We start from the raw sequence: 25485 nt of genomic DNA on the forward strand, positions 1-25485 counted from the left end.
TTCTGTACAGTTTATAGCCCTCAATGTGTACCGCCCAGTCGTGGGTGGAGTCCCACCAAGTTTCAGTTAACCCCACTAAGTCGTGTTTTCTGCAAGCAGGAGCGCTAGTTCATCCTGCTTGTTCCCCATGCTCCTAGCATTGGTGTATAGGCACTTGAGCCCTGTGACTGGCGCCTTTGTTGCCCCCTGGCTCTGATGCCCAATGGGCCTCTTATTGCTTACCTATTGCTTACCTGTGGTATACTGCTGGACATCCCATGGATTGCAGGTTCCTGATATTCTCCTTCTTCTGCCTCCCCATCCCCCATCTGAGCTAGTTTAAAACCCGATGTAGGAGATCAGCCAACCTGTTGGAGAAAAGACTTTTACCTTTCATTGAAAGGTGAAGTCCATCGCGCCCCAGGAAGTCCCTTGCCAGGAAGTGTGGGTTGTGGTCCAGGAAGCCAAATCCTGCACGATGGCACCAACTCCTGAGCCGCAAGTTGATCTCTCTGATGCAGGCGCTGTGATGCCTACTGCGACCTCTGACCAGGAGGATGGACAAGAAGACCACCTGTGTCCCCATCTCCCTAAGCCTGGCCCCCAGAACCCTGTAGTCACCCATGACACGGTCAGAACTACTCCTGGCCGCATCATTGGTTCCCACATGGATGAGGACCATGGGATAGTAGTCCTAGGGCTGGATCAGGCCAGGAATCCTTGTTGTGACATCCTGGATCTTGGTCCCTGGCAGCCAACACACCTCACACACCATGGGATCTGGGTGGCAGATGTTTCCCTCTGCTCCTCTCAGTAGGGAGTCTCCCACTATGACGACAGGTCTCCTTTTCCTCCAGTAACTTGTCTAGCCATCAGCTTGCTCGGGGATGGGTTGGGGCTCCTCCCATGCCGTCTCCTCCACCACACTCTCCTCCAGTGCAGCCAGGGCTTCATATCTGTTCCCCAACTGCACCAGTGGATCCATTTCTGTGGCGAGCAGCCTGGCCCTGGAGGTGACTGGCATCCCTCCTTCCGTATCAGCTTTGGGGCTTCTGCAGTCTGCTCTGCCTGGTGTCTGGCTCCTTTATACCACCTGTATCTATCTTGTCTAGTTCAGTATTAAAGCTGGAAAAGGGCCTGACCAAATGGGTGCTATTATGGAGCTTGTAATTGCTGAACTAATACAAAGAGCAAGTTCCCAGCACATCAGGGAGGAGGCACAAGACATAAGGAAGCTAATCTTACTGGGTGAAAACAGATTTCCTGTCCAAGCTAATCAGGCCCTGCTGATCATGGCCTACCACACAAGATGGGATTTGTGAAGTAGTTTGCCTAGCTTTGGACCTGGATTCTGTGGGCAAAGTTCTCTCCAACTCCAGGGAGCGACAGAGCTGCCAGACTGTTCAGAGATGCAAAAACTGATCCATTTTCACCTCATAAGTCAAGGCAAATGTTGTTGCAGGCATGTTGACTTAAGTGTGAAACATGATGTTTCCTAATAGCGAACACTAATTTTCACTGGGAAATCATGAGAGCAGGAAGGGGCCTGAAAAATCAGGAAATTACAGGAATGTGGTGGAACTTGACAAGAAAAATAAACCAACATATTTGGGGGGAAGTGTTGTCTACATTTTCCCTGAAAACTATGCCTTACAGTTGCTATTATGAAACAGTGTCAGCAGTAGGAGTTTTTATTCCTCTTTCTACAGTTTACAGCATTTTTTGCCTCTGATAAGTCTGTGCAGGCCCTTCTATTATGTCCAGAATGAGAAGAAATAGACCCTAAATTCTCCCTAGTGTGACAACAATACAGGCCCCTAGGTTAGGGGCACATCATCTCATATTAAGGAGCTGGAATCGGTGTCCTGGCATTAGGGATTTGCCAGCAGAAAGGAAGGCTCTGCCACCTGCAGTGCTTGCCCATAGTTTGCAGATAAGTTTATGTTCATTGTAAAAGTTTGAAGCCAAGTCCAGCCCTGGCACAAGCCTGGGGACTTCAGTGCAGAGCTGTTTGGCTGAGTGAGTATAACGAGAAGTAAAATCATGTCAATGCTGTAACAGAAGACAACAAGTCCTTTGCAAGACTAGGGACGAGCGCTTCTACTTCACATGTGTCTCCTGCTGAGACTTGTTTCAAAGATAAGAGGACCACAGAAACATGCAGTTATTTAAGAATACACTGTCAGGCTGCAGGCAGGCACATGCTAACAAGCTAACATACCTACAGTTTCCAGTATGCCCAGCTTCTACCATCAGCAACATTGTACGCTAATTTGATGATGGCGCTTACAGCCAGTAGGTAGCTCAGAATATGACAGCAGACTACAGCACCCAGCATACACTTGGTTCTGTAGCACTGTGATGTTACACAGTGGAATGTGTTGCCTACCTGAGCTTCAGCTCCCAGAACCTTTAGCTTTGCACCTCCAGAGCACAGACAGCATGTTTGCAAGCATTACAGCAGTAGACGTTAATGTCCTGAGTGTTATAATTACTGGAGTGTGAGCACTCAGACCAAAATCTTCCCCCACATCCAGGCAGTCATTAACAGGACTGTGTAGGCTGAAACACAGTGAAACATTTCTGAGGTTTGTAATACAAAAGAGGCTATATGTAAAGGAGAGTCGATACATAGGCTCCAAGTGATTACCATTAGGAATCCCAGATAAAGTCCAGGAGCTGAGGCAGGACAGGGAATACTACCTTAAGTAGCTGGATTCCTAGAAAGACAGAGGCTCAAGACAGCTGCTTCTCAGGGACAGCGCAGCAGTATTTTACCTGAGGTCTCTGCAAGAGGGTGTGATCCGTCTGCTTTTTGTGATCACCTTGTCCAAGGAAAAAAGGACTTGCACACACTTTTTAAACAACTAACTTGCAGTAAGAAAACATATGGGGTCAAATCCTGGCACCAGTGAAGTCAACAGGAATTTTTTTAATTTCAATGGAACTAAGATTCTATCTGGCATCCTGATTCCATTGCCGGTTTCTCCTCCAAACAGGAAAGTGAAAGTTCCTGAAACAATCACTTCTTGGTGAAGGGGAACACAATTAATCCCCACCCCCGCCCCACCTCCCCCGAGGAATATAAGAGCCTGTCTATACCATGTCCTCTGAGAGCCACTTAGGTGAATCCTACTATCTGCTACCCCTCACTCACACACCCCCCAAAATATGGCAGTGAAGGTGTTCTGGGGATAACCACTGCAGTCAAGTTCAAGTATATGGGAACTGGAGTTCTCACATAGGGCTGTTGGTAAGGGGAGGGGGAGGAAGGGGAGGAGGATACCCCCAGAGCAGCTTTACTGGCACAGTTCTGGGTTCAGCACATGCAAATGGCAGTGGGTAAGCAGGGAATGCTGAGGACATTGTGTAGACACACTCCAAATGTGGGGGTAGCAGCAGCCTGCCACCGGAGGTGGTTCAAGCGCCTACATTGAACACCTTCAAGAGCAAACTGGATGCTTATCTTGCTGGGATCCTATGACCCCAGCTGACTTCCTGCCCTTTGGGCAGGGGGCTGGACTCGATGATCTTCCGAGGTCCCTTCCAGCCCTAATGTCTATGAAATCTATGAAATCTATAAATGAGCCCTGCTAACACTGCAATTTACCCCCTGTAAAATAAATTCAGACAGTTTGGCCTTAACACAGCTTTCTTTCTTTAAATTACATTAGTATAGTATAGCCCTTTCTGGCCTGTCTAGTCATGGTTAGACAGAAGAGACAGACAGTCAATGTTGTCCTGCACGTAAAGTAACAGGTCCTGTCAGCCCAAAGCACACTTGTTTTAACCACTATACTGTAGATGTCATCCTAGACTTTGATATCCCAAGCAAAATTTAAGCTGCCACTGTAACCAGGCAGAGAGAGAACAGGGTGTCTTAGAAACACACCCAGAAACTTTGCTCCTCGGGTGGAAGCTGATGGACAAGGTACTAATACAGCACAACACTACAGAATATTTTTCCCTATTGAGGAAGATGCTTTTGAAAGACTAAACCACTGATCAAGCCTGGGAATAGGTTGCTGTTACCTCACCTACCTTTATCATAAGTCTTTACTTTCAGAAGTAATGTCAATAACCTACACTGAACCAGAACAACATTCTATTCACAGAAGCATAAAGCTTGGTATAACTTCTTCATTTCGGTTTTAGTATTTTAAACATATGTGATCATACAGTGGAAAATATATATTTACATAATATAAGTGTGTATTACAAAAGCAGTTACCAAAAATACATTAAATAAGCATCTGGCTGATGGTTCAATTTCTCTCTCTCTCTCTTTCTCTCTCTCTGTTGCTTATTAGCTCCTGGGATGCTGGTCCTCTAAAGAGCATCCTCCTGATCAGCCCATTAGGGAAAGCAAAGTGAACAAGTGAGACCTTTGTCTACATCAAAGTTATTGCACCCCCACCTACGCATAAGAGGGGCTCAGGTGTCTCCACTAACTCCTACATATAAGACATTCAGTTGATGAGCTCCTGCTATCTATTAAGGCAAGGAGGAGGCAAGAATGTAAGATGAGCACATACTCCTTGCAGAAGTTGGACAGAAATGTTAGCAGCAGCAGAGGTCACTCATGTTCTGACTGATCTGATTCTTAGGCCATGGATTAAGGCAGTAGGGTAGATGGTAAGAGCTACAAGAGTCACCTGATTTGGAACTGTTTTAGAGAGCGCTCACACAAGGCAGCAACAGCAACACTTCTATGACACTGAGAAGTCTCATGCAACACAAGGCAGATAGTAATTTGTTCTTGAAACACAGAAACCAGCAAATGCCATGTCTGCACCCTGCAGAACAGAGCAGGGGCTGATATCTACAGATTCTCACTTCTTCCCATCAGATTTGGCTCCTTCCTCATCCTCCACAGGTGTGTCTAATCCATCAAAGATGTCATCTGAAACCTCCTGTTTCATCTTGTTTTCCAAAACAGAGATGCGCTGTTTGAGCTTCATCTGAGCAGTATTATACTCGGACAACACTCGAGAAAAACGGGTGTTCAGTGTCTCCAGGTTGGACTCCAGCCGATCCAGCTTTTCCTCCACTTCCTTCCCTTCCAGGCTTGCCTCAGCTTCTGACTCATCCAGCAGCCCTTCTTTCATCAGGATCTCCCGGCCACGCTCCTCCAGCACCTTCTTAGCATCGGGATATTCAGTGACTGCTTCCATTAGGTCTTCCTTAGACAGGCAGAAGAGATCAGAATAGCCAAGACTTCGGATGTTGGCTGTGCGTCTGTTGCCCATTTTGCTCCCTTTAATGTTGAGAATGCTGATCTCACCAAAGCAGAGTCCTGAGGTGAGTAAGGCATATTGAGTCACTCCATCATCTGCCACCACAGCCAGTTTCCCTTCCTTGATGATGTACATCTCCTTGCCAATGTCCCCCTTTCGGCAAACATAATCCCCCGGGCTGAACACCTGAGGCCGAAGTTTCAGCACCAACTCTACCAGCAAGCCTGATTCACAGTCCTGGAAGATCCTCACCTTCTTCAGTGTCTCCAAATGCACATTGATGGCAATCTCTGCCCGCAGTTTGTCAGGGAGGTTCTTGAGGACCTCACGTTCATCTACTGCCTTCTTGTTGGTCCATAGGTAATCAAACCACTTGATGACCTTGGCCTCCATTTCCTTGCTGACCTTGCGGAACTGCATATAGTGCTTGATGGCATCAATTTTCGCCTGGAACTCTGCCCTGGTAGCATTCATATTGGATATCATGGAGCCCACATTCCCGACAATGGTGGCAAAAATGAGGACGCCAATGAGGAAATCAACAATGACAAAGAGGTACTCCTCATCAGTCACTGGAGGAGGAGTTTCTCCAATAGTAGTCAAAGTCAGAGTGGACCAGTAAAGGCAATAGACATACTCCCGGCTGAGGTACCCGTACTCAGGGTCTGTGATGTTGGGGTACACCCAGGTGTCTGTCCCAAAGCCAATGGACTTAGAGATGGCATAGTAAATGCAGGCATTCCAGTGGATGATGACCAGGATGTACAGCACCAGGTTGCTAATCCTGAAGATGTTTGGGTAGCTAGTCCTGGTCTCAGTCCGATCAAAGAATTCAAACATGCGGGAGAAGTGGAGTAGCCTGTTGAAGCGCAGCTCAGGCCGATGGATTCCCACTGCAAAGTACACCAGGTCTGTAGGCAAGACAGAGAGGATGTCCAGCTTGAACTGCAAAGTTTGGACATACTTATCCCACAGCTTCTTAAGGTCCCTAACCAGCAAGCCCTGTTCCAGGAAACCTAACAGAAATGCAAAGGGTAAAATTAGCTTGGTTCAGTTACATTTGTTCATTTGTTCTCCTGCCTTTGACCAATGCTATATATGTTAAGAAGACACTGAAGTTTCCATCCTCCACAGAGCCTGAATTAATACAGCACAGAATATTTACACAGCAGCCTGCTACATCCTAAGAACATTAAATTCTACTATTTTTCCATTCAGATTGTTCATTAACTTCACAGATACCACATCAGAGATACAGACCTTAAACCATGCCAGAATACTAATGGTAATGTGGGTAATTTTGTACAATTATTCAAAGGTGAAGCTAAAATCTGGGATGATTAATCTTTCATTCTGAAACTTACTCTAGTTCTCAGAGCTTTTAATTAAATTCTTTCTCTGGGGGCTAGTCCCTGTCAGCTAGCTCCAAGGCATCACTGAAGGCCCTCCTTCTAGAACAGCCACAAAGCAAGCTCCCCCCTGACAGGTCGAATCAGATCTTATGTGACGATATCGAAGAAAATCCTTCTTGGTCTTTGTCTCCTCAGCTCACCTGTGCGTGACCGGATTATAATATCAGCAATGTAGATGCAGTCCGAGATATAATCCAGCACAAGCCAGAGGATGAAGTAGCCCCTCTGGAGATCACTAAAGCAGGCTCTGCAGGAGAACCACATGATAGAGGTCAGAAAGAGAGAGAGTATTATCCAGTTACCAAAGTCAGCGCACCCATTTCGCCCTCCCCCGCAAGTCCTACCTCCTAATGGGGTGGTTTCAGGGCTGCTGTACAAAGCAGTGCCCATAGTAGGCACAACTGACTTTTGACAATTGCTAACCATCCCCTTTCCCTTTGGAAATTAAGTCTATCACCTTTTAGAACATCTGCCCTCCATTGATCTAGGTAATGATGTTCCTGAAACTGCCTCTCAAATGGGGGTCCCTATCCTACAGTCTAATCTGTCTCTACAACCCTCCAAATTCCATTCTCACAAGTTCCACCCATGTGTGTCAAAACACAATGGAATTGGGTTTCCCTTTCCACTGCCATGACACCAATGAAACTGGGACTTTGTTTTTATTAGCCTAAAAAAAGCAGCATGCAGCATGCCCAAGACTGATCCCAGCTGCCCAAGACTGGTCCCAAAGAAAGCACCCAATGAGACAGAAGGGTTACAGAATAGCATGACCTTGGAAGGCCTCCTGCTTACCTTGCCACAAGCAAGCACCAGTTATAAAGGACGGGCAGTGCAATGACAGGCAGCCAGCGGTAATACCAGTCCCCAGAAGGATCCACCACAAACACCATCCATTTCTTCCTGAAAATAGAACCAGAGAGAACCAGGACCTAGAAGACTGCACACTGATAATGGAGCAAAGAACCTTAACTACAACTCTGTTTAATCATTATAATAATGAGTGCTGAGTGCCTTCCATCTAAGGAATGCTAAGTACTTGATGAAGTTCATCAATTAAACTCCTTTTCACCCAGTTCCCTCTTGATGTAGGTAAAGCACCTATGCACTATGTTAACTGATGGGGAACATGAAAGAGGTCACAAGGACTTTGCTGCAAGTCAGTGACAGTCAGGAACAGAATATGGCTCTCTTGGTTCCCAGGCTCCTACTCAAATCACTAAAAAAGGCCCTCTGATAGACAATGCAGACATGGTACATGATAGATGTAGCTCTGAGGTAGCTCACAACTAACAGTAATCAGGGCAGGAAGTGCAATAGATCTCTGTACTGCTGGGGGAAGCACATGGTGCTGCCATGGGGAAGGGTGCAGTCTGCTTGCTGAGTGGCTGGGTCCAGCTCTTACACTGTTTCCATGCATTTGATCCTATTTTGGGGCATTAAGGCAAATCCTGGGTTTGCCCTAATGGTCACGTTCAAAAACTCCCCACACCTTAGACTGCAGAGCTTGCTCCCAGAGATGGAACACGCTCATTTGCCAGCTCTTATTAAAATGCCATGCCCCTCCCTCATCAGTGCTGCTTCTCCTGCCTTCATAACTGTAGTTTTTAACTTTGGTTTACTTCTTTGGTATGGCATGGTTGTCACCAGCAGGAATGCTGCAACTTCTGGGATCAGTGCATTTAGCAGAGCTGTCAGACAAGGCTCCCACATGGCCACACACAGTGGTCCTTCAGTAGTACTAATCAAAGATGAGCAGGGTTCAAAATAGCTTGCATTATTCTCAGAGAAGTAGTCTGTCTCCTATCACTGCTTATACAGCACCTAAAACAGAGGAACTTTCATTTCAAGTCCAGATCCAAACCAATGGTTCTCAACTTTTTTAGACTGGAGGCACCCCTCATTAAACTTAAGGCACCACTGGAAATTGCTAGCTCTTAGCTTTTACTTGTTTTCAGACTATAGAAAAAATTAGTAGAGCAATTCCTCTGTGGCAAAGAACTCAGAAAACCCACAGGAGGTCAGAATGTTTGAGACACTACAGATTCCTTTTTGAAATCTCTAGATTTATCCTGTGAAACATGTTTTCACACCTAACAGTGCTAACACTGTGTGGCACTCTGTGACACCTTTGAAAGGATTTCAAAACACCCCAGGGTGCTATGGCACCCTGGTTGAGAATTACTGCTCCAGTCACTGTAGTAATACAAATACTACTAAATGCTGTTTTTAAATGTATACAGCAGAGGGCACCAGTGTTATCACAGAATCAGACCATGGAGTTGCTCTCTGTGATATAAGGACACAAACACATTGGAAGCTGGAAGCAGGGTTAAAGATGAAATGAAGGAATAAAGTCAGCTGTCTGTTTTTGCATGGTGCTATCTTTAAGCCTGGTCCTGAAAGCCCCCTCTGCACAAATCTCCCCTATACACTGAGGATTTCAAGCACAGAAGTCTGGCATGGCATTGCACCTGGAGTTACAATGACATGGAACTTTCAGATGCATCTATGATGTGAGAGGGTTTACTCCAATCAGACCCAAAGAAATCTCAGTGTTAGTCATCATCCTAACCAACCTAGCCATTGGGTAGGACTGTCACCCGTCCTGCATTGTTCAGGATAGCCCTGAATTTAGTCCTTTGCCTGGATAACCTGCATACCATCTTCAAAATAACGCCAGGCTGGCAAACACTGAACAACCACTACGTTTGCCTTCACATCCTGTAACATGTTGATGTTTAGCTTCATTGAGGCATGACCTAAAGCAGCAGACAAATATTATCCTGGAGACCAAACCTCAGAAAATTAGCAGCTTCCTATTAAAAGCTCACTGAGGCTGCAAAACCATACTAACCGAGTTCAGCATATATACTTCTATTCCATCTCCCTCTGCTCATTCACAGTCTACTGCCTCTGATAATTAACAAGCTATCCTTAACCTCACAGGGCAGAACATTTTCTTCTCTGGCTGTTAAAGCCTCAGATACAAGCCTCTGATAATTTTCCCCCTATAGAAAACAGACCTTTCTTGGTGTTGTAATTACCATGTACAATGGTGGGGGCCAGACTAGTCAATGAGCTCTGCCCTTTAATTATAGAGAGGAAGAAGAGCAAGGTTATTGTTTTTCACTGTGTCCAAGTGCAGTGGAGATGAAAGGACCGGATATGAAAGGACTTTTCAAAGAACAACCATCACAACGTATGCTCTAGCAGAAGGCTCAGCAGCAAATGAAATCCCTTCCTCTCCCACAGACGATGAAATCAGACAGGCAAATACAGCATCAGATGGGTAACTAAGTCCTGCAAACCCCTTGGGAATCCCTTCTAGATGTAATTATTCCTGGTCAGAGCTTGGCCTAATAGCTGCAGTGTGATCCTGGCTGTTGACATGAATCCATTTCAGACACTCTACAGACTCCCTATCTGAGTCGGGACCAAACTCGTGCACTCCAAACCAGGGGTTTCCTACCTGGGGCTCTCATTCATATTCATAAACAGGTATCAAGAGGTCACAACCACCTTTTTTAGCCTACTAATGGGAAAGGGTCCTGGCCTTATTGGAGGGAAGTCCTGGTAGGGGAAGGATGGAGAAGGGGTCATTATACAATAAAAGGCTGAAAAATTACTGTTCTAGGCCACAGCTTCTTCATGTAAAAAATGGGGGAAACACAGCTTACCCTTTAAAGTTCTTCCTCATCCCTGCACCAAAGGCACTGTGCCCATGCCCAGCACCATCGGCATGGCACAGAAAGGTTGTAATTGAAAGGGTCTAGAACAGAACCATGGTGCAAGGGTTCCTTTTGGTTTGACAGTGGGTACAGGTACACACTGGTACAGAAATCTGTATATACGCTCAGAAGCAGCTGGCAGTCACTAAGACCCTTGGCCCCAATTATTCAAAAATGGTGTTAACCTACTAGGTATGATCCCCTAGCACAGCATAGCACAGAAGGTGACTCCAGTCACCACGCTAAACCATCAAGACCATGCCACCCCCTTTTTAGTGCCAGGACAGAGAGTCCTCTCCCTGATGGCCCTTGGTGTGAAAGCAAGAAGCACATCAGGCGGGTGAGGAGTCCTGCAACACACACAAAACATTTGGCCTCCAACTGAGAAAGTCAAAGGGTTATGAAAATGAAACCATACTTCTTGCTTTTGCTGCCTTCACCATGTTTGTCCCCTTGCTCGTTACCATCCTCTGTATGCAGTTCTGGCCCATGGAATCGCTCAAGGAAGGAGTCTGGCCTTTGCTGCTCTTCCCGCAAGCTTTTGTTTGCCCAGTCTCTCAGAATCACCACTAGCCGGACTATCCTGAGAAGGAAAAGAGGCATGAATCAAAGTTAAGGTCATCCAAGTGATAAAACCACTCAACTCCAACACAGACACTTATTTCAGCCCAGAGGTGTCAAACTCACTTGGCCCTCTAGGCCACATCCAGACCACAGGGCTCCTTGTGGGCTATATATGGACCCACCTTCATAGCAGGGTGAGCAGTGAGACTGAACAAGTGATGCCAGGGAGCTGCAGGGGTTAACACAGCAGTGACTCACCCTCAGACACCACATCCTGGGTACTGGCAGTGGCCCTTCACCAACTCACCTCACCCCTGAGTTTCCAGCCTGTCTGGGAGCATCTGTGGGCTAGATGACACAGGTCTGTGGGCCATATCTTTAACAATCCTATTCCAAGTCATTCACACAGGTATAGCTGTGATCTGAGGCCTGTGTGCTGGCTGATGCTTGCACCTGTGCCAAAGCCCATTAACCCATTCAATGCTACAAACAGGCCAAAAGAAAGAGCAAAATCATGCACACAAACACATTCTCCCAAGGTCTGGACCCACTGTCTCTATTCCAACCCTGTACTCAGCTGCTTATAGGGAGCTTCTCGTCTGCCAAGCAAGAATTAGCAGAAGCCAAGAAGTTGTTAATGACCAAGATGCTTAGGAACCATAAAGAAAGAGAGATTTTGTGTGGTGTTGAGCATTCAGCTCTCACTGGCAGCAGGAGGCCAAAGGATGCCCAGCTCTGCACAGGATTAGCTCCAAAACCAGCAAACTGTCACCTCTTTAGTAGGTGAATTGCAAAAAAGCTTCCTTTGTCCAGTGCAGTTGGAAAAGGATTTGCTAGTGCTGAACTGTTAATGCTTCACTTTGTAAACAGAACACCTGGGCCTGAATGCTGCTAATTCAGAGCCACACATGGCCCATGCAAAGTGTTTCAAGCACCTGAATGGTGACATTTTGTAGACTTCTTCCAATTTCACCACAAACTTTTCACAACTAAATGCAAGGGCTTTGTGCTCAACTGTAATGGCAAAGCCTTTGGAGGCTAGGTTGATTAAACAAGTTCCCTCAAGCATGCTGGAAATTCAATACAGGACTCCACACACAGCTCTTTTCCCCTTGCCTGGCTCCATCCCTCCAGGCACAGATACCTGGTCAGAGCTCCTCTTCTTCGGGCTGGCTGATCTGCATTGTCCAATGCAGCAATTCTCTGCAGTTCTGAGGAAGTGTCATCGGCAGACTCAGCCCTGCAAAGGGTAAAAGACAGGTCAGGGTTACAGGTGAGTTGTTCTTGGCCACCCTCATGCAACATTAGATGAACTCTCCCTGAAGAAGAGAGAGAAGTAATCTGGCATTTATTCTGTGATTGTCCATCCCAGACTTCTGTGACTTGCCCTATGTGTCTATGTAGGGCTTGGATGTTCATTTACATCTGTGCTTCCCCCATATGCATGGCTCCTCCTGTGTTAGAGTAAACTTGGTATGGATGTAACAATCACCCTAAAGATGAGAATGGAATTAAGTCCCTCTCTTATTCCAATCCTTGGTTTCTCCATTCTGCCCTGGAGAGGTTGCTCTTGCAAATAATCTCGCCCTGTCACTCCCCTCAAGCAATACAGGTGCATTTGGCTTTCTGCAGGAATTGCAGCATGATGGCTCATATAGGCTGAAGTGACTGCACAGCTTGCTAAATCAAGTGTCACAGGGTCTGGATTTCCCTTTGGATTCTCTCCCTCATGGGCTCATGCCCTGGGGCTTGTTTGCATTTCCAAGGTGCTGGCTCTCAGTAGGATGACCTGGTTGTTAGGGTGCCAGGACCCCAAAGTTCAGTTCTCTGGTCCATCACAGACTTATCATGTGGCATTGCTCGTGTCACTTAGCCTCCCTGCCTCTGCTTCCCATGGGTAAAGTGGAGATAATAGCTTTTTCCCCATCTGACAGGAGCAAGAGGACAACTACACTGAAGATTATGAAGTGCTTAGTTACAATAATGGGAGCCATATAAGTAGTTAAGATATTGCCCACACAACCCATCAATAGATCTCTCAGAAGTAGGCCCCAAAGTCAAAATGTGTCTTAAGCAGGTGCCAGCAGTCTTTCCTAACAGACCACAGCTACTGGAGAATATAGTCAAACCTACTCAAAGGTTTCCTGCCCAAGCTGCAAGGCAGTACCTTAGCCCTAGACATGAGAATCAAGCCTCATGTTCCTCCCCAAGCTCTTCATGAAAGGTCCCCCTCTGGCCTCCAAGAAAGTCTCTACTTTTGAGCTTCCAGAGCATACCACTTGAAATGACCACAGGCTGAGCCAGTAAAAAAGTAAAAAGTGCATCTGTGGCTTCAGACTAAACCCTACAGCTTGACAGTTACACATACCAAGATCAAGCAGGATGGCGAGAGAGGAAACACCTCTACCAGACAATGCAGAGTGAATACCCCCTTTCAGAACAGCATTTAAATGAGATACCTTCACACAGACTTGCCCCAGAGCAGCTACAATGCTCCACACCCATGTGGTCACCCTGCTGGAGCTGAGCAGTGCTCTCCAACCACTGGGGCACCTCCATTATTTCATGCCTGACAGAATCAGCAGGCAGATTCCACAAGAGCATTCTGAAACCCATGTGACCCTACTAGTCCCTTTCAGCATTAATAGGCCCCCACTGCCTCTACTGAGGGCCAGGTTCCAGTTCCAAACCAAAGAGTAGCCTGACCTGCTGGTGCTGATCTCAGTCTTGTCTGGATCATCCTCAGTCTTGGCTTTGACAGACAACCGGGGAGAGTGGTGGTTGGCAGGTGAGCTCTTCAGACCATTACTCTTTGCTGTCATCCTCCATGCAAAAAGGCCCCAGCCTTGCACCCTGCCCCGGAAAGCAGGAAAGAGCAGAACACTGTCAAGAGAGACCTACGTATGGCATGGGCACACCATACAGTAACAGAGAATATGGGTATAACCACTAGGGCTGTGCAAAGCTTCGGTCCCTGATTTGATTCAGCCCAATTCAGGGGCTGAATCTCTGAATCCGAGTTGAATCAGAGGACCCTTTAATCCCTCCAAATCAATTTGGACATAGACACAGCTTTAAATGTTTTTTCTACATATCTCGAGGTAGCAGGGGCTCGTGAGTGCTGTGATGCTGGGGCACATGGAGTGTCCCACAGAAGCGCAGGGGGCTCCCCAGCATGCTCAGCAGCAGACCTGGATCAGAAACACTTCCAATTCACTTTCAGGTCCGCCAGGGAGCATGCAGAACCCGCCCCTCCAGCTCAGTGACTGGTGCCTCCTGGGTCTGGGGGGGGCACCCAGGGTCCCCCCATGGCCATTCACCGAGCTGGCAGGGGTGCGGGGAAGCCCCCCATGTGCTCCCTGGCAGACCTGGAAGTGGACTGGGCACACTTCCAGTCCACTTCCAGGTTTGCTGCTGAGCACGTGGAGGGCCCCCCTCCTGTGAGACGCTCCATGAGCCCCAGCATCATAGCAATCACGAGCTGTGCCTGATACCTCGAGGTATGTAGAAAAAACATTTAAAGCTGTGTCTACGTCCAAATCACTGATTCTCCAAATCAGCATTGAATCTTCAGATTCAGTTGAATTGAATCAGGGACAGTGATCCGAATCAACAAATCGAATCACTGTCCCTGATTCGGGCCAAATCCAAATCAAATTGGCCCACATCGCACACCCCTGATAACTGCCTCCCCCTTCACATGTTACAGTCTGGGGCTCCCTCTACTGGAAGAGAATGAACCTATAAACACTAGATTTGCCCACCTAGGTGAGATCAGTGCTCCTCCCTTTCCCAGGTCTACCTCCAGGTGTCACCTGCATCTGGCGCTTCCAAGGAAGGTGAAATTGGCCCACAGTATACGTTATCAACATAGGCAGACAAGGTTCTTTGGGTAAATGTGATTTCTTATTAGACCAACTAAATACTGTAGCTGGAAAAATTGTTCTTTGCAAGCTTTCAGGCACAAACACCTATCATAGGCAGTTATCACGAAACATGGCTGTGTAAATATATTGGGGCATACCTTGCCCATACGTGGAAGGAAGGATGGATTATGATGATAATGTAGCAAAACCCCCTGTTTTTCTTTTTCTTTTTTTTTTTTTAAATGCATTCCCTTCCCTTCCCCAACCATTTCTGACTTTTTCTCTCCCTCTCTATTCCCGATAGATAAATATAAGTAAGCTAAGATGTAGGATAAGCTTTAACATTTTATTTTAGGTAGTAAGTTTTATTTTTCTCTCCTCTCTGCAAATAAGTGCCCTGCTATTTTATAAGTGCCACTGTTTTAGAAGTGATAATTATTATGTTTTGTATTGGGTTTTTTTATTGCTTTTATATTGTGTAATTACTGTTTTAGGCCTATATATGTAAGTTAGAATAAGTCATGTCAAGCCTCCATCTTATCCCCATGCCCAGTTGTGTAACCTATGACTCACACCTACCCCTCCTATGTAACTTGGTTCCTGAATGAATGGGGATGAATGAGGGTGCTTGAGAGACAATGGCAGTAGGTCAAAAAATAGCTCCCTCTGAATGACTGAACCATCACCACCAACACCTGGACCAATGACCCAGCCCTTGGAACCTCCCTCAGCATTCAAGAAACAAAAGATGAGGCAACCCACCATTGTGCCAAGGCTGCACATGCTCAGTAAGAACACCTGGAGCCCTCTGGAAGAGGACTCACATTGCCTGGACAGGCCCTCCCCATAGGAGATCAGGTAGTCTTCCCCATAAAAAGAGGTAGTGAAGACGCCCTCTCCATCTGGACCAGCACCATGTGACACCACCTATCCACCCAGAGGCCCTGCCGGTGACACCTTTCTGGACAACACCTACTGGACAAGGACCCCTTTCCAGCCTGGATAGGTAGCTATCACCCCCTACCCTCTCTTCAACCAAGGACTTGGACTCTGCTTCTCTTCCCTACCTGGACTCCAACCCTTCCACTGAGTCTCCTTCTCCTGCTGCCAGTGTGTGTGTGTGTGTGTGTGTGAACCAATAACTTCATGGGGCTGTGTAGCATGTTGTCTGTTTAATAAACCTGTTATTTGGACCCCTGAGTTGGGTTTTCCTTTACTATGGTTCAGCCCTGCTCCAATCTCTGCTCCTCGCCCCTCTAACTTCTGTCTCATTTCTCCCACTCCTGCTTCTGGCTCACTGCCACCTCCAACCCCTGTCCTGAGCTCCTCTCTGCCTCCAAACCCCCTGTTTCTTTGCCACTGTCTTATCCCCTGTCTTTTCCCCTGAGCAACCAGGTTTCTGCCTCAGTTTCTTTCCTGACTGTCTCCTCCTTGCCACCAGGCTTTTTTCTTTCTTTCCCTTGCACCAGTGACCTCAAGTAACCCTGGGGCCACTTGATCTTAAGTAAACCCAAGCCTCAGTTCCTCAGCTAGCTTATCTCTAGTCCACCGGTTCTAATCCTGGTTCTGGCAACTTTCACTCCCTACACTTTAACTCTCTCTCTCACCTGAACTGTCCCCCAGGTACCCCAAGCACACACATACACACTGTACCATCCAAGTTAGGAACTTACCTGTGTGTATGTGTAGGTGGGTTGTATGTGTGTGAACTGGTGTGTGTGTGTGTATATGTCATTGTGTGCATGATATCATAGAAGTAGGGTCGGAAGGGACCTTGTAGATCAAGTCCGACCCCTTGCCTGGGCAGGAGGAAAACTGGTCTCAAATGACCCCAGTCAGGTAGGCAGGTGAGTACGAATTAGTGATCTGTGTATGTGTACTGAGTGTGCAGGTATGGACAATTGATTTTTGTCTAACTTTTGGGGTGTATAGTGTATGTGCTTGAATTGGTGATAGGTATGCATGTGCCTAGGCTGGTTTGGATGTGTATGTGCCTGAGTTGGTAGTGTGTGTATGTGCATGCACCTAATTGATTTGTGTGTTTGTATATGTTCAATTGTGTCACACCCTCCTGCCTAACAGCACAATATTGAGATCCTGAGAGTTGGCCTGACCCCACAGGGCAATAATAAAAGGGCCTGAGAACCAGGAAGTCTGAGTTTTAGACTCCCCCAGTGACTTCTAGCCAGAAACTTCAGCCTATGCTCTGCAGTTTCCATAGCAATCATCCAGGAATAACTACTCTTATTACTACCCCATCCCACAGGGCACAGCTGGAAGCAGCCTTTCAACAGCCTTTGAAAAGCACTTTCACCTTCAGCATATAAACAAATGTAGCAGGCTTGTCTTTTGGAGCTTGGGTTGAGTCCCAGGCCTGAAATCTTGCTGTTTTGATTGGTGGAGCCCATCCACTAATCAGGAGGCAGCAAGAAAAGTTAAGTCATGCCCCCTTCCTGAGGGGAGGGGGAGAGGAGTTAACCCTCCCCGCCCCAGACCTGACTGAAGACTGCAACACTCAGGTCTGGAAAACTTCAGGGGTGGAGCCTTGGAGTGTATAAAAGGAGCTGGGTGCCCAGCATGAGGGGAACATATCTAGGACAGAGAAGAGAGAAGAGCAGGGTTTAAAAGACCTGAGGAGAGCTATTCAGCAGGGCAAAGCAGTAGCCCAGAAGTGCCCCTGAAGACTTCCATCAGCAGGGGTATCCAGACCCTGGGAGCTGTGAGAGGAGGCTTGGGTCTGCAACCTCTGGCGTGTGGCCAGAGACATGGTGCACAGGACAGTGCACGGAGCAGGTCCTTAAGGTGTTGCATGAGGCAACCCAGGCCTCTGACCCATAGCAAAAGGTTGAGTCCAAGGAGCCAGACGGTGCTTGGGCTACTGAGTCAGCAGACAGGGCTGAGCCAGAGGCCTCAGAAGCCCCGCATAAAGGAGCCCTGTTCCAGGGGACAGCGACCCTCCCCAAAGCCCACTGCTGGCAAGAGAACAGCTTGGCACAAAGGACGAGGCCCACCCTCCAGACCTGGGAGCTGTGAGTTGCAGGGAAAAGAGGATTCCCACAGGAGATAGGGAGTCCCCCCTGGTTAGTTAAGGGCTCCTGAAAGTGGAGGTCCCACTGGGAAGGCCCCCCTAAAGTTACCAGCTTCCTTGTAGGACTTGGGAAAAGCCCAAGGGCATTGGGGTTTCCCCTTGGGATTATGTTTATTTGGGGGTTTATCTGTTTCAGAACAAATACTTACCTGTGACTTACCTGTATCTGGAGCACTGGTATAAGGTTTTATGTCATTTACCAAGAGGGTATTGTTTATGTTATTTGTTTAGGTATCTTATATATATACATATTTGTACATATGTTTATGTCCATGTTTCTTTTCCTTGTGAAAAGTTAATGTAAATAAATGTGTATATAGTTAAGTCCCCTGACTGTCCTGGCCTGGTTCTATATGGCCGGAGGGAAGCGGAGCTGTCTGCAGTTCCCACCTCACAGCACACCTGCCAGCTAACAATCCCCTTCAATTGGAGAAGGGGAGTATATACCCGAGTTACCTGGGCTACACAAAGAAGCAGTTTAGAAAAATCACAGCCAGTGTGTGGTATATGTCCCGCAGAAAGAACACATGCGGCAGAAGCAGTTGTGTCCTGTCCCTCTTTCTCCTCCCTCCTGAACTTCCTCTCTCACCATCTCCCTATTCCTTCAGTCAGCACTTTTCTCTTCACCCCCTCTTTCTCCAGCCTGTCTCTTCCAGGCCTTCCTCCACTTCTCTCCCTCCCGCCTCCCTTGTGGCCTCCTCATTATGTTGTGCAAGTGGAAAGATGCTCTCCCGCTTGCTCTAATCCTTGTGAATGTTACCAGGGTGATGGCATCAACATCAAGTACCACCCTAACAAACAGGTGCAGGCTGCTCTCCTGCCATTCTCAGCAGGGCTGCAAAACCAGCAAGGTAATGAGGCAACCCCAGAGAGGCCATGCAGCTTCCTTAGCCCCACCCATGAATGCTCAAATGGGAGCTGAAGACTGAGGAGAGAGAAGACTCCAAACAATGAAGAAAATGAAAAGCCACCCTGACACCAGCACCATGGTACTGTTGATGGATGGCGAGACAGATGGTTGTGGACTGGTGCTGTACCTACAGCCTGTTTGCTTATGAAAAGAACAAGCCCCATCCTGGAACAGAGCAGCACTCTGGAAGTTTGCCTAGTGAGCTACGCTTCTTGTGGAAGTTCTTGGCTGCATCTGAAATTAAGGTTTGTCACATTAAAATATGCTTTCCTGAGATCCTTGCTGACAGCAGCCATTGTCCTGTTTCAGCTAGCAGCCAGGAACTTGTCATTTATACATGACTGGTTCTGTAGAAATGAGGACAGGAGAGTCACTGGAGATATTGTAATAAATAAGAAAATGCTTAAGTGCTTCACGGGCCACACCCATCTGCAGTCATCTGGGCCCGTCAGTTGCATAGAGCCGATCCTGTCCCAATAAGGATCCCCTAACTAGAACAAATGGCTTACATATAAAAACAGCACCAAGATTCTTTCAATACGAGGAAGAATTAGGCTCCAGATCACCAGCGCTGGTCAACTTCATATCAGAATATTGTATTAAACTGGTTAAGGGGAGGATTTCAGTCCCTTGAGAATAGTCCTGATTCACATGTAGATTGTGCTCAGAGTGAAGTATGGCCTCCCTGTTCTCTCTGAGATGTTTTTGTGGGGCAGTCACCTTAGACCCTACCTCAGAGCTGCTGTTCCTTTTAAGTACTTCAGTGCAGAGGAAGACAGAGAGAGGGGGAACTGAAGAGTTAAGTTTAGGTATAAAATGTGGAGAGCAAAAAGATGATACAGAAGCAGAAATACATCTTAGACATAGGCACTAACTTTTTTTTTGCCAGTGGGTGCTTGCAGGTGTAAAAAAACCACCAACAAAAATGGCACTTTACTTTCAATTCAGCACATTCCTGTGCAGAGCCCTGCACATGCCCAGAAGAAGCAGCACATTACTTCAACCTGGCTCTGCAGCATCTGTAAAGATCAGGCACTTTAGTGGGGCTTTTTAGGCACTTTTACCTAATAACAGATTGAATCAACTTTAGCTAAAAGCACCAAAAGCTCTGCTGAAACATCCAATCTTTACAGATGCTGCAGAGCCAAGTTGAAGTAATGTGCAGCTGCTTCTAGTAAAACACGTTGTAGAGGTGGGGAAGTTAACATCTGCAACTGGCTCCATGGGTGCTGAGCACCCACTGATTTTTTTCAGTGGGTGCTTGAGCCCCAAAGCACCCATGGAATTGGTGCCTATGGTCTGAGATGCACAGAGACATGCCAGACAACTCAAACTGATCAAAGTGGCCTCATTCCCCCTTCATTACATCACATACACTGTAGCCCAACGCCACTGGAATCCATGACAGCGCAGGAATGCTGTAGCAAGTACACCATCCAGCTGTGTTTACTGGCCCCTAAATAAGTCTCTTACCAAAAGAAGCACTCTGCACATCCTTAAGGATGAACTGGCAAAAGCTCCAATCCCACCAAAGCTCTCTCTAGTAGCAGGGAGGGAAGAGATGCAAACATTTAAGGTTCAGACCTAAAAGCCTCCCTAGGTAGCTCCAGCCTTTTTCTTCACTCTCCTTTCACTGCAGCATGTCAGATAATATCTTCCCCTAGGCACAGGAGAAAGATCGTAGTTCTGTCAGAGTCGAGTACCGAACTGAACCCGATGGCACCATACCAATTTCAGGCTAATATTTAGAGCAAACATCTCAGCTGGCTCTGCTGAACCTCCTTTATTGAAGACATCATGGCCTTACAATAAGCCTGAGGCCTGACTCTGCAGAAGAGAAGGAACTCAGTTCCCAGGTTTTCCTCTTAGCTGACATTGCCCACAAAAGGAGCAACAAGCACATGGATGTCCTCACACAGTCACAGAACTATGATGTGATTGGAATAATGGAGACCTGGTGGGATAGCTCGCATGACTGGAGCACTGTCATGGATGGGTATAAAGTGTTCAGGAAGGACAGGCAGGGGAGAAGAGGAGAAGAGGACCTTTATGTAAAAGAGCTGAATGACTGCTCAGAGCTCCAATATGAAACTGGAGACAGGTCTGTTGAAAGTCTCTGGGTTAGGGTCAGAGGAGAGAGCAGCAAGGGTGAGGTCATGGTGGGGGTCTTCTATAGGCCACCAGACCAGGAGGATGAGATGAATGAGGTTTTCTTCAAACAGCTAGCAGAAGTTTCCAGATCATAAACCCTGGTTCTCATGGGGTACTTCAATCACCCTGACATCTGCTGGGAGGCAATACAGCAGTGCACAAGCAATTCAGAAAGTTTTTGGAGATATTTTGTGAATAACTTCCTGGTACAAGTGTTGGAGAGGCCAACTAGGGGCTGTGCTCTTCTTGACCTGCTGCTACAAACTGGGAAGAACTAGTGGGGAATGCAGTAGTGGATGGTAACGGGCAGGCAGCAACCATGAGATGATTGAGTTCAGGATCCTGAGGAAAGGAAGGAAGCAGAGCAGCAGAGTAAGGGCACTGGACTTCAGAAAAGCAAAATTCAACTCAGTTAGGGAACTGATGGGCAGGATCCTCTGGGAGGCCAGTCTGAGGAGGAAAGGAATACAGAAGAGTTGGTTGTATTTGAAAGAAAAATTACTGAGGGCACAGGAACAAACCATCCTGATGCACAGGAAGACTGGCAAGTATGGCAAAAGACCAGCCTGGCTTAGCAGAGAACTTTTCAGTGAGCTAAAACAAAAAAGGAAGCTTACAAGAAGTGGAAACTTGGACAAATAACTAAGGAGGGGCATAAGAGTATTGGTTGGGCATGCAGGGATGGAATCAGGAAAGCAAAAGTGTATAAAATTGGAGATGATGTGAAAGGTAACAGGAAGAGTTTCTACAAGTATGTCAGCAACCAGAGGAAGATCAAGGAAAGTATGGGTCCCTTACTGAAATGGGAGGGGCAACCTAGTGACAGAGGCTGCAGAAAAGACTGAAGTACTCAACGTCTTTTTTACCTCAGTCTACACAGGCAAGGTCAGCTCCTGGACTACTGCACCTGGCAGCACAGTTTTGGGAGATGAGTAGCCAACAGTGGTAAAAGAAAAGGTTAGGGACTATTTAGAAAAGCTGGACATGTAAAGTCCATGAGGTCAAACACGATGCACCCAATGGTACTAATGGAGTTGACTGATGTGATTACAGAGCCACTGACCATGATCTTAGAAAACTCATGGCAATTAGGAGAAGTCCCAGATGATTGGAAAAGGACAAACAGTGCCCATCTTTAAGAAAGGGAAGAAGGAGGACCCAGGGAACTACAGACTGGTCAGCCTTACCTCAGTCCCTGGAAAAATCATGGAACAGGTCCTCAAGAAATTCATTTCTAAGCAAATGGAGAAGAAGATCATTAGGAACAGGCAGCATGGATTCACCAAAGGCAAACCATGTATGACCAATCTGATAGCTTTCTATGATGAGATGACTGGCTCTGTGGATGTGGGGAAACCAGTGGACACAATGTACCTTGACTTTAGCAAGGCTTTTGATATGGTCTCCCACAACATACTTGCAAGCAAGCTAAGGAAGTATGGGTTGGATAAACAGACGGTAGGGTGGATCGAAAACTGGTTGGATCATCAGGATCAGATGGTACTAAACAATACCTTGTTCAAGTGGAGTGCCTCAGGGGTCAATCCTGGAATGGTTTTGTTCAATATCTTCATAAACAACCTTGAAGATGGGATGGAGTGTGCCCTCAGCAACTTTGCAGATGACACCAAGCTGAGAGAAATTGTAGATGCACTGGAGGGTAGGGCTAGGATTCAGAGAAACCTCAACAAATTGGAGGATTGGGCCAAAAGAAATCTCATGAGGTTTAGTAAGGGCAAGTGCAAAGTTCTGCACTTAGGACAGAACAATCCGGGATTGACTGGCTGGGCATCAGCTCTGCAGAAAAGGATGTGGGGGTTACAGCAGAGAATAAATTGAATATAAGCTAACAATGTGCTCTTGTTGTGAAGCAGGCCTACAATATACTGGGCTGCATTAATAGAAGTGTTTCCAGCAAATTGAGGGAACCGTTTATTCTCCTCTCAGCACTGATGAGGCCAATCTGGAGTCCTGTGTCCAGTTATGGGCCCCCCATTACAGAAAGGATGTGATTCAACTGGAGAGAGTGCGTCAGAGACAATGAATATGGTTAGAGGGCTGGGGCATATGACTTCTGAGGAGAAGCTGAGGGAACTGGGCTTACCTAGTCTGGAGAAGACTGAAAGGGGATTTAATAGCAGCCTTCCACTACCTCAAGGGTGATTCCAAAGAGGATGGAGATAGACTGTTCTCAGTGGTGGTAGACAACAGAACAAGGACCAATGGTCTCAAGTTGCAGCAAGGGAAGTTTAGGTTAAATGGCTGCTTGTACACGCCATGGGGGTTTACTTCTAAATTGAAGCGGTGGGTCTTTAAAAACCCCGCTTCAATTTAAACCGAAGTAAACCCTGGCATATATGCAAGGGTCAAGCCCGATCCTTACCTGTCTCTCTGGCAGCAGGGGGGGAGGGAGGAGGGGGGACAGCAGGGGAGGCAGTGCTTCCCTCTGCAGCAGCGCCCCTCAGGTAGCACCCGCCCGCAGTCACCTGGCCTGGGTAGTCCTGGGGACCCCTGCACAGCTACAGAAGGGAGCACCCAGCCTCCGCGCAGCCACAAAGGAAAGCACCGGGCCCCTGCACAGCTGCGGAGGGAAGCACAGGGCCTCCACGCTGCTCAGGCAGGCAGGCTCCAGGGAGAAAATAAAAGGGAAATGGCTCACCGGTTTTTTTTTTCCCCTTCAGTGGAGACTGCCTGCACGGCCTGCCCCCGGGCTGCCTGCAATGTTTTATTTTGCTACATCCCAAAGTCATTTAATGCGCAGTACACTGCCAACAGTGTAAACAGCAGCGCCATTAAAGCAGTGCAAAAGGGCATTTAAGCCGCTTTAAAGGCCAATTTTGTGGCATGTACAAAGGCCCAATATTAGGAAAAACTCTCTCACCAGGAGGCTCGTAAAGCATGGCAACAGGCTGCCCAGAAAGTTTAAGAGCTGGCTAGACAAAGTTTTGGCTGGGATGATCTAGTTGAGGATGGTCCTGCTTTGGGCAGGGGGTTGGCCTAGATGACCTCCTGAGGTCTCTTTCAACCTTAATTTTCTATGGTTTTATGATCAGTTCTGGTGGCTGGTGCTTTAATATGGACACCTGTCTGATAGGAACTGAGACCACTGAACTTGTCACTTCATGGAGGCCATAATGACTCCACATTCCTCTGAGCCCTCTCATCCCTTAGCAGAGGCAGTAAAGCTCTATTTGAGTGCTATGGAAGATAAGTCACATGCTCTGACCTCAGGGTCCTGACAGCAAGCACCACACTGCAGCATTTTTTAGTCAAATGGTGGATGCCAAGGAGAGGGACACAAAAGAAATAGAGAACAAAAGGATAAAGAAGACAGCAACAGGAGTCAGGAAATATAGAAAAAAAGCCACCAGCTAGAATCAGTATGGATCAGCCAACAGACAAGAAACATTCAATGGTGAGAGACTATTTGGGTGGGGTGAGAGGCTCGTCTCCATGCCCCAGATTTCTGTCTTGGCAGAGCAATAGACCCTCAAGTACATGGACATACTGAGCTGGGGCATCAGGCAGCAGTAAACATTTCATTGGGACAGAACCCACACAGCCTTTTGCTCCCAACACAGACCCCAAGCAAGATGTAAAAGCAACTCCTCTTGTGCAGAGAGCACATGTACACACACAAGCAGGCCTGGCATATCCTTTTCACTGAACAGCAGAAAATGATAAACGCCTAATCAAAAAACACAGGTCAAAGCAATGGTGTGATGTCAAAGCAGACATCAGCGTAACGTCATGATGCAGCACCACAGCATCATAAAACAACTGTTCCCCCTGGAGACTAATACATCCTCAACCATCAATAATGTTGGTCCTTTGAGGATGCAACTGGAACAGAGCATGCTCCATAACTAGGGCATTACGAGTTGGTGGCAGCATCAAGACAGCACACAGGCCCATGAGGGTCTGATTGATTCACAGACCCTGTGCATGCTAGAGGGAAGGAGCTCGGGAGGGGTAGGGGGGTGGCTGGCTTTGTCTGAAAGCAGGAGACAGGAGCTCCACTGCACTGTCAGTGAGTGCACAGACACCTCTCCGCAAGGCAGAGGGGAGGAGGGAATTCCTGCTTAGTAGGGAGTGGGGAGGGGGAGGGGGGAGCAGCCTGGAAGTCTCTGGTTACAGTTTTAAACAAGTTTCTGATCACTTAAACCAGTTTGTGTGTAATGTCTGTCCCTAACCTAGAGCCCAAAAACCTGTGAAAGGAAAAAACCAGGATGCCCGGGTCCTCCCTCCTCTACTTTTTCCTATATCAAAGACAGGATGCACAGACAAAGTTATACACAACCAGGATGCTCTTGACGGAAGGAAAATGGATTCACTCTCTGAGGGGGTTGCTGAATCTGGCACCCAGGACCCATAAGGGCATCTAAAGAAGCAAGGTCTGCCTGGGTCACTAGTACAGAATGATATAGCTTTAGGTCAGATAGGAAACAGTCTGTGTGCATGTCTGTTTGAAAATTCTTCTCTAAACAGGTTGTTCCTACTGTTAAGATTGAAAAATACCTTAGTTTAAAAAGACTGTCCAATTTTGG

The 25485-nt window shown here is 47.1% G+C and overlaps 1 protein-coding gene across 16 annotated transcripts in view; it reads right to left on the bottom strand.

Annotated features, from left to right (window-relative positions):
- Window positions 1-4105: 4105 nt before the first annotated feature.
- CNGA2 (cyclic nucleotide gated channel subunit alpha 2) overlaps window positions 4106-25485 on the bottom strand; it is a 77061-nt gene continuing 55681 nt past the window's right edge. For all 16 annotated transcript variants that reach the window (XM_059732696.1, XM_059732704.1, XM_059732695.1 and 13 more), the window contains 6 exons: window positions 13630-13776; window positions 12068-12163; window positions 10778-10942; window positions 7424-7531; window positions 6769-6875; window positions 4106-6232 (listed from right to left, as the gene is read on the bottom strand). In XM_059732696.1, the coding sequence (XP_059588679.1) occupies window positions 4812-6232; window positions 6769-6875; window positions 7424-7531; window positions 10778-10942; window positions 12068-12163; window positions 13630-13745 (2013 nt within the window). In that variant the 5' untranslated portion in view covers window positions 13746-13776 and the 3' untranslated portion in view covers window positions 4106-4811. The remainder of the gene's footprint in view (window positions 6233-6768; window positions 6876-7423; window positions 7532-10777; window positions 10943-12067; window positions 12164-13629; window positions 13777-25485) is intronic.

Source organism: Alligator mississippiensis, chromosome 8 (genome assembly GCF_030867095.1).
Source record: "Alligator mississippiensis isolate rAllMis1 chromosome 8, rAllMis1, whole genome shotgun sequence".
Taxonomy (NCBI): Eukaryota; Metazoa; Chordata; order Crocodylia; family Alligatoridae; genus Alligator; species Alligator mississippiensis.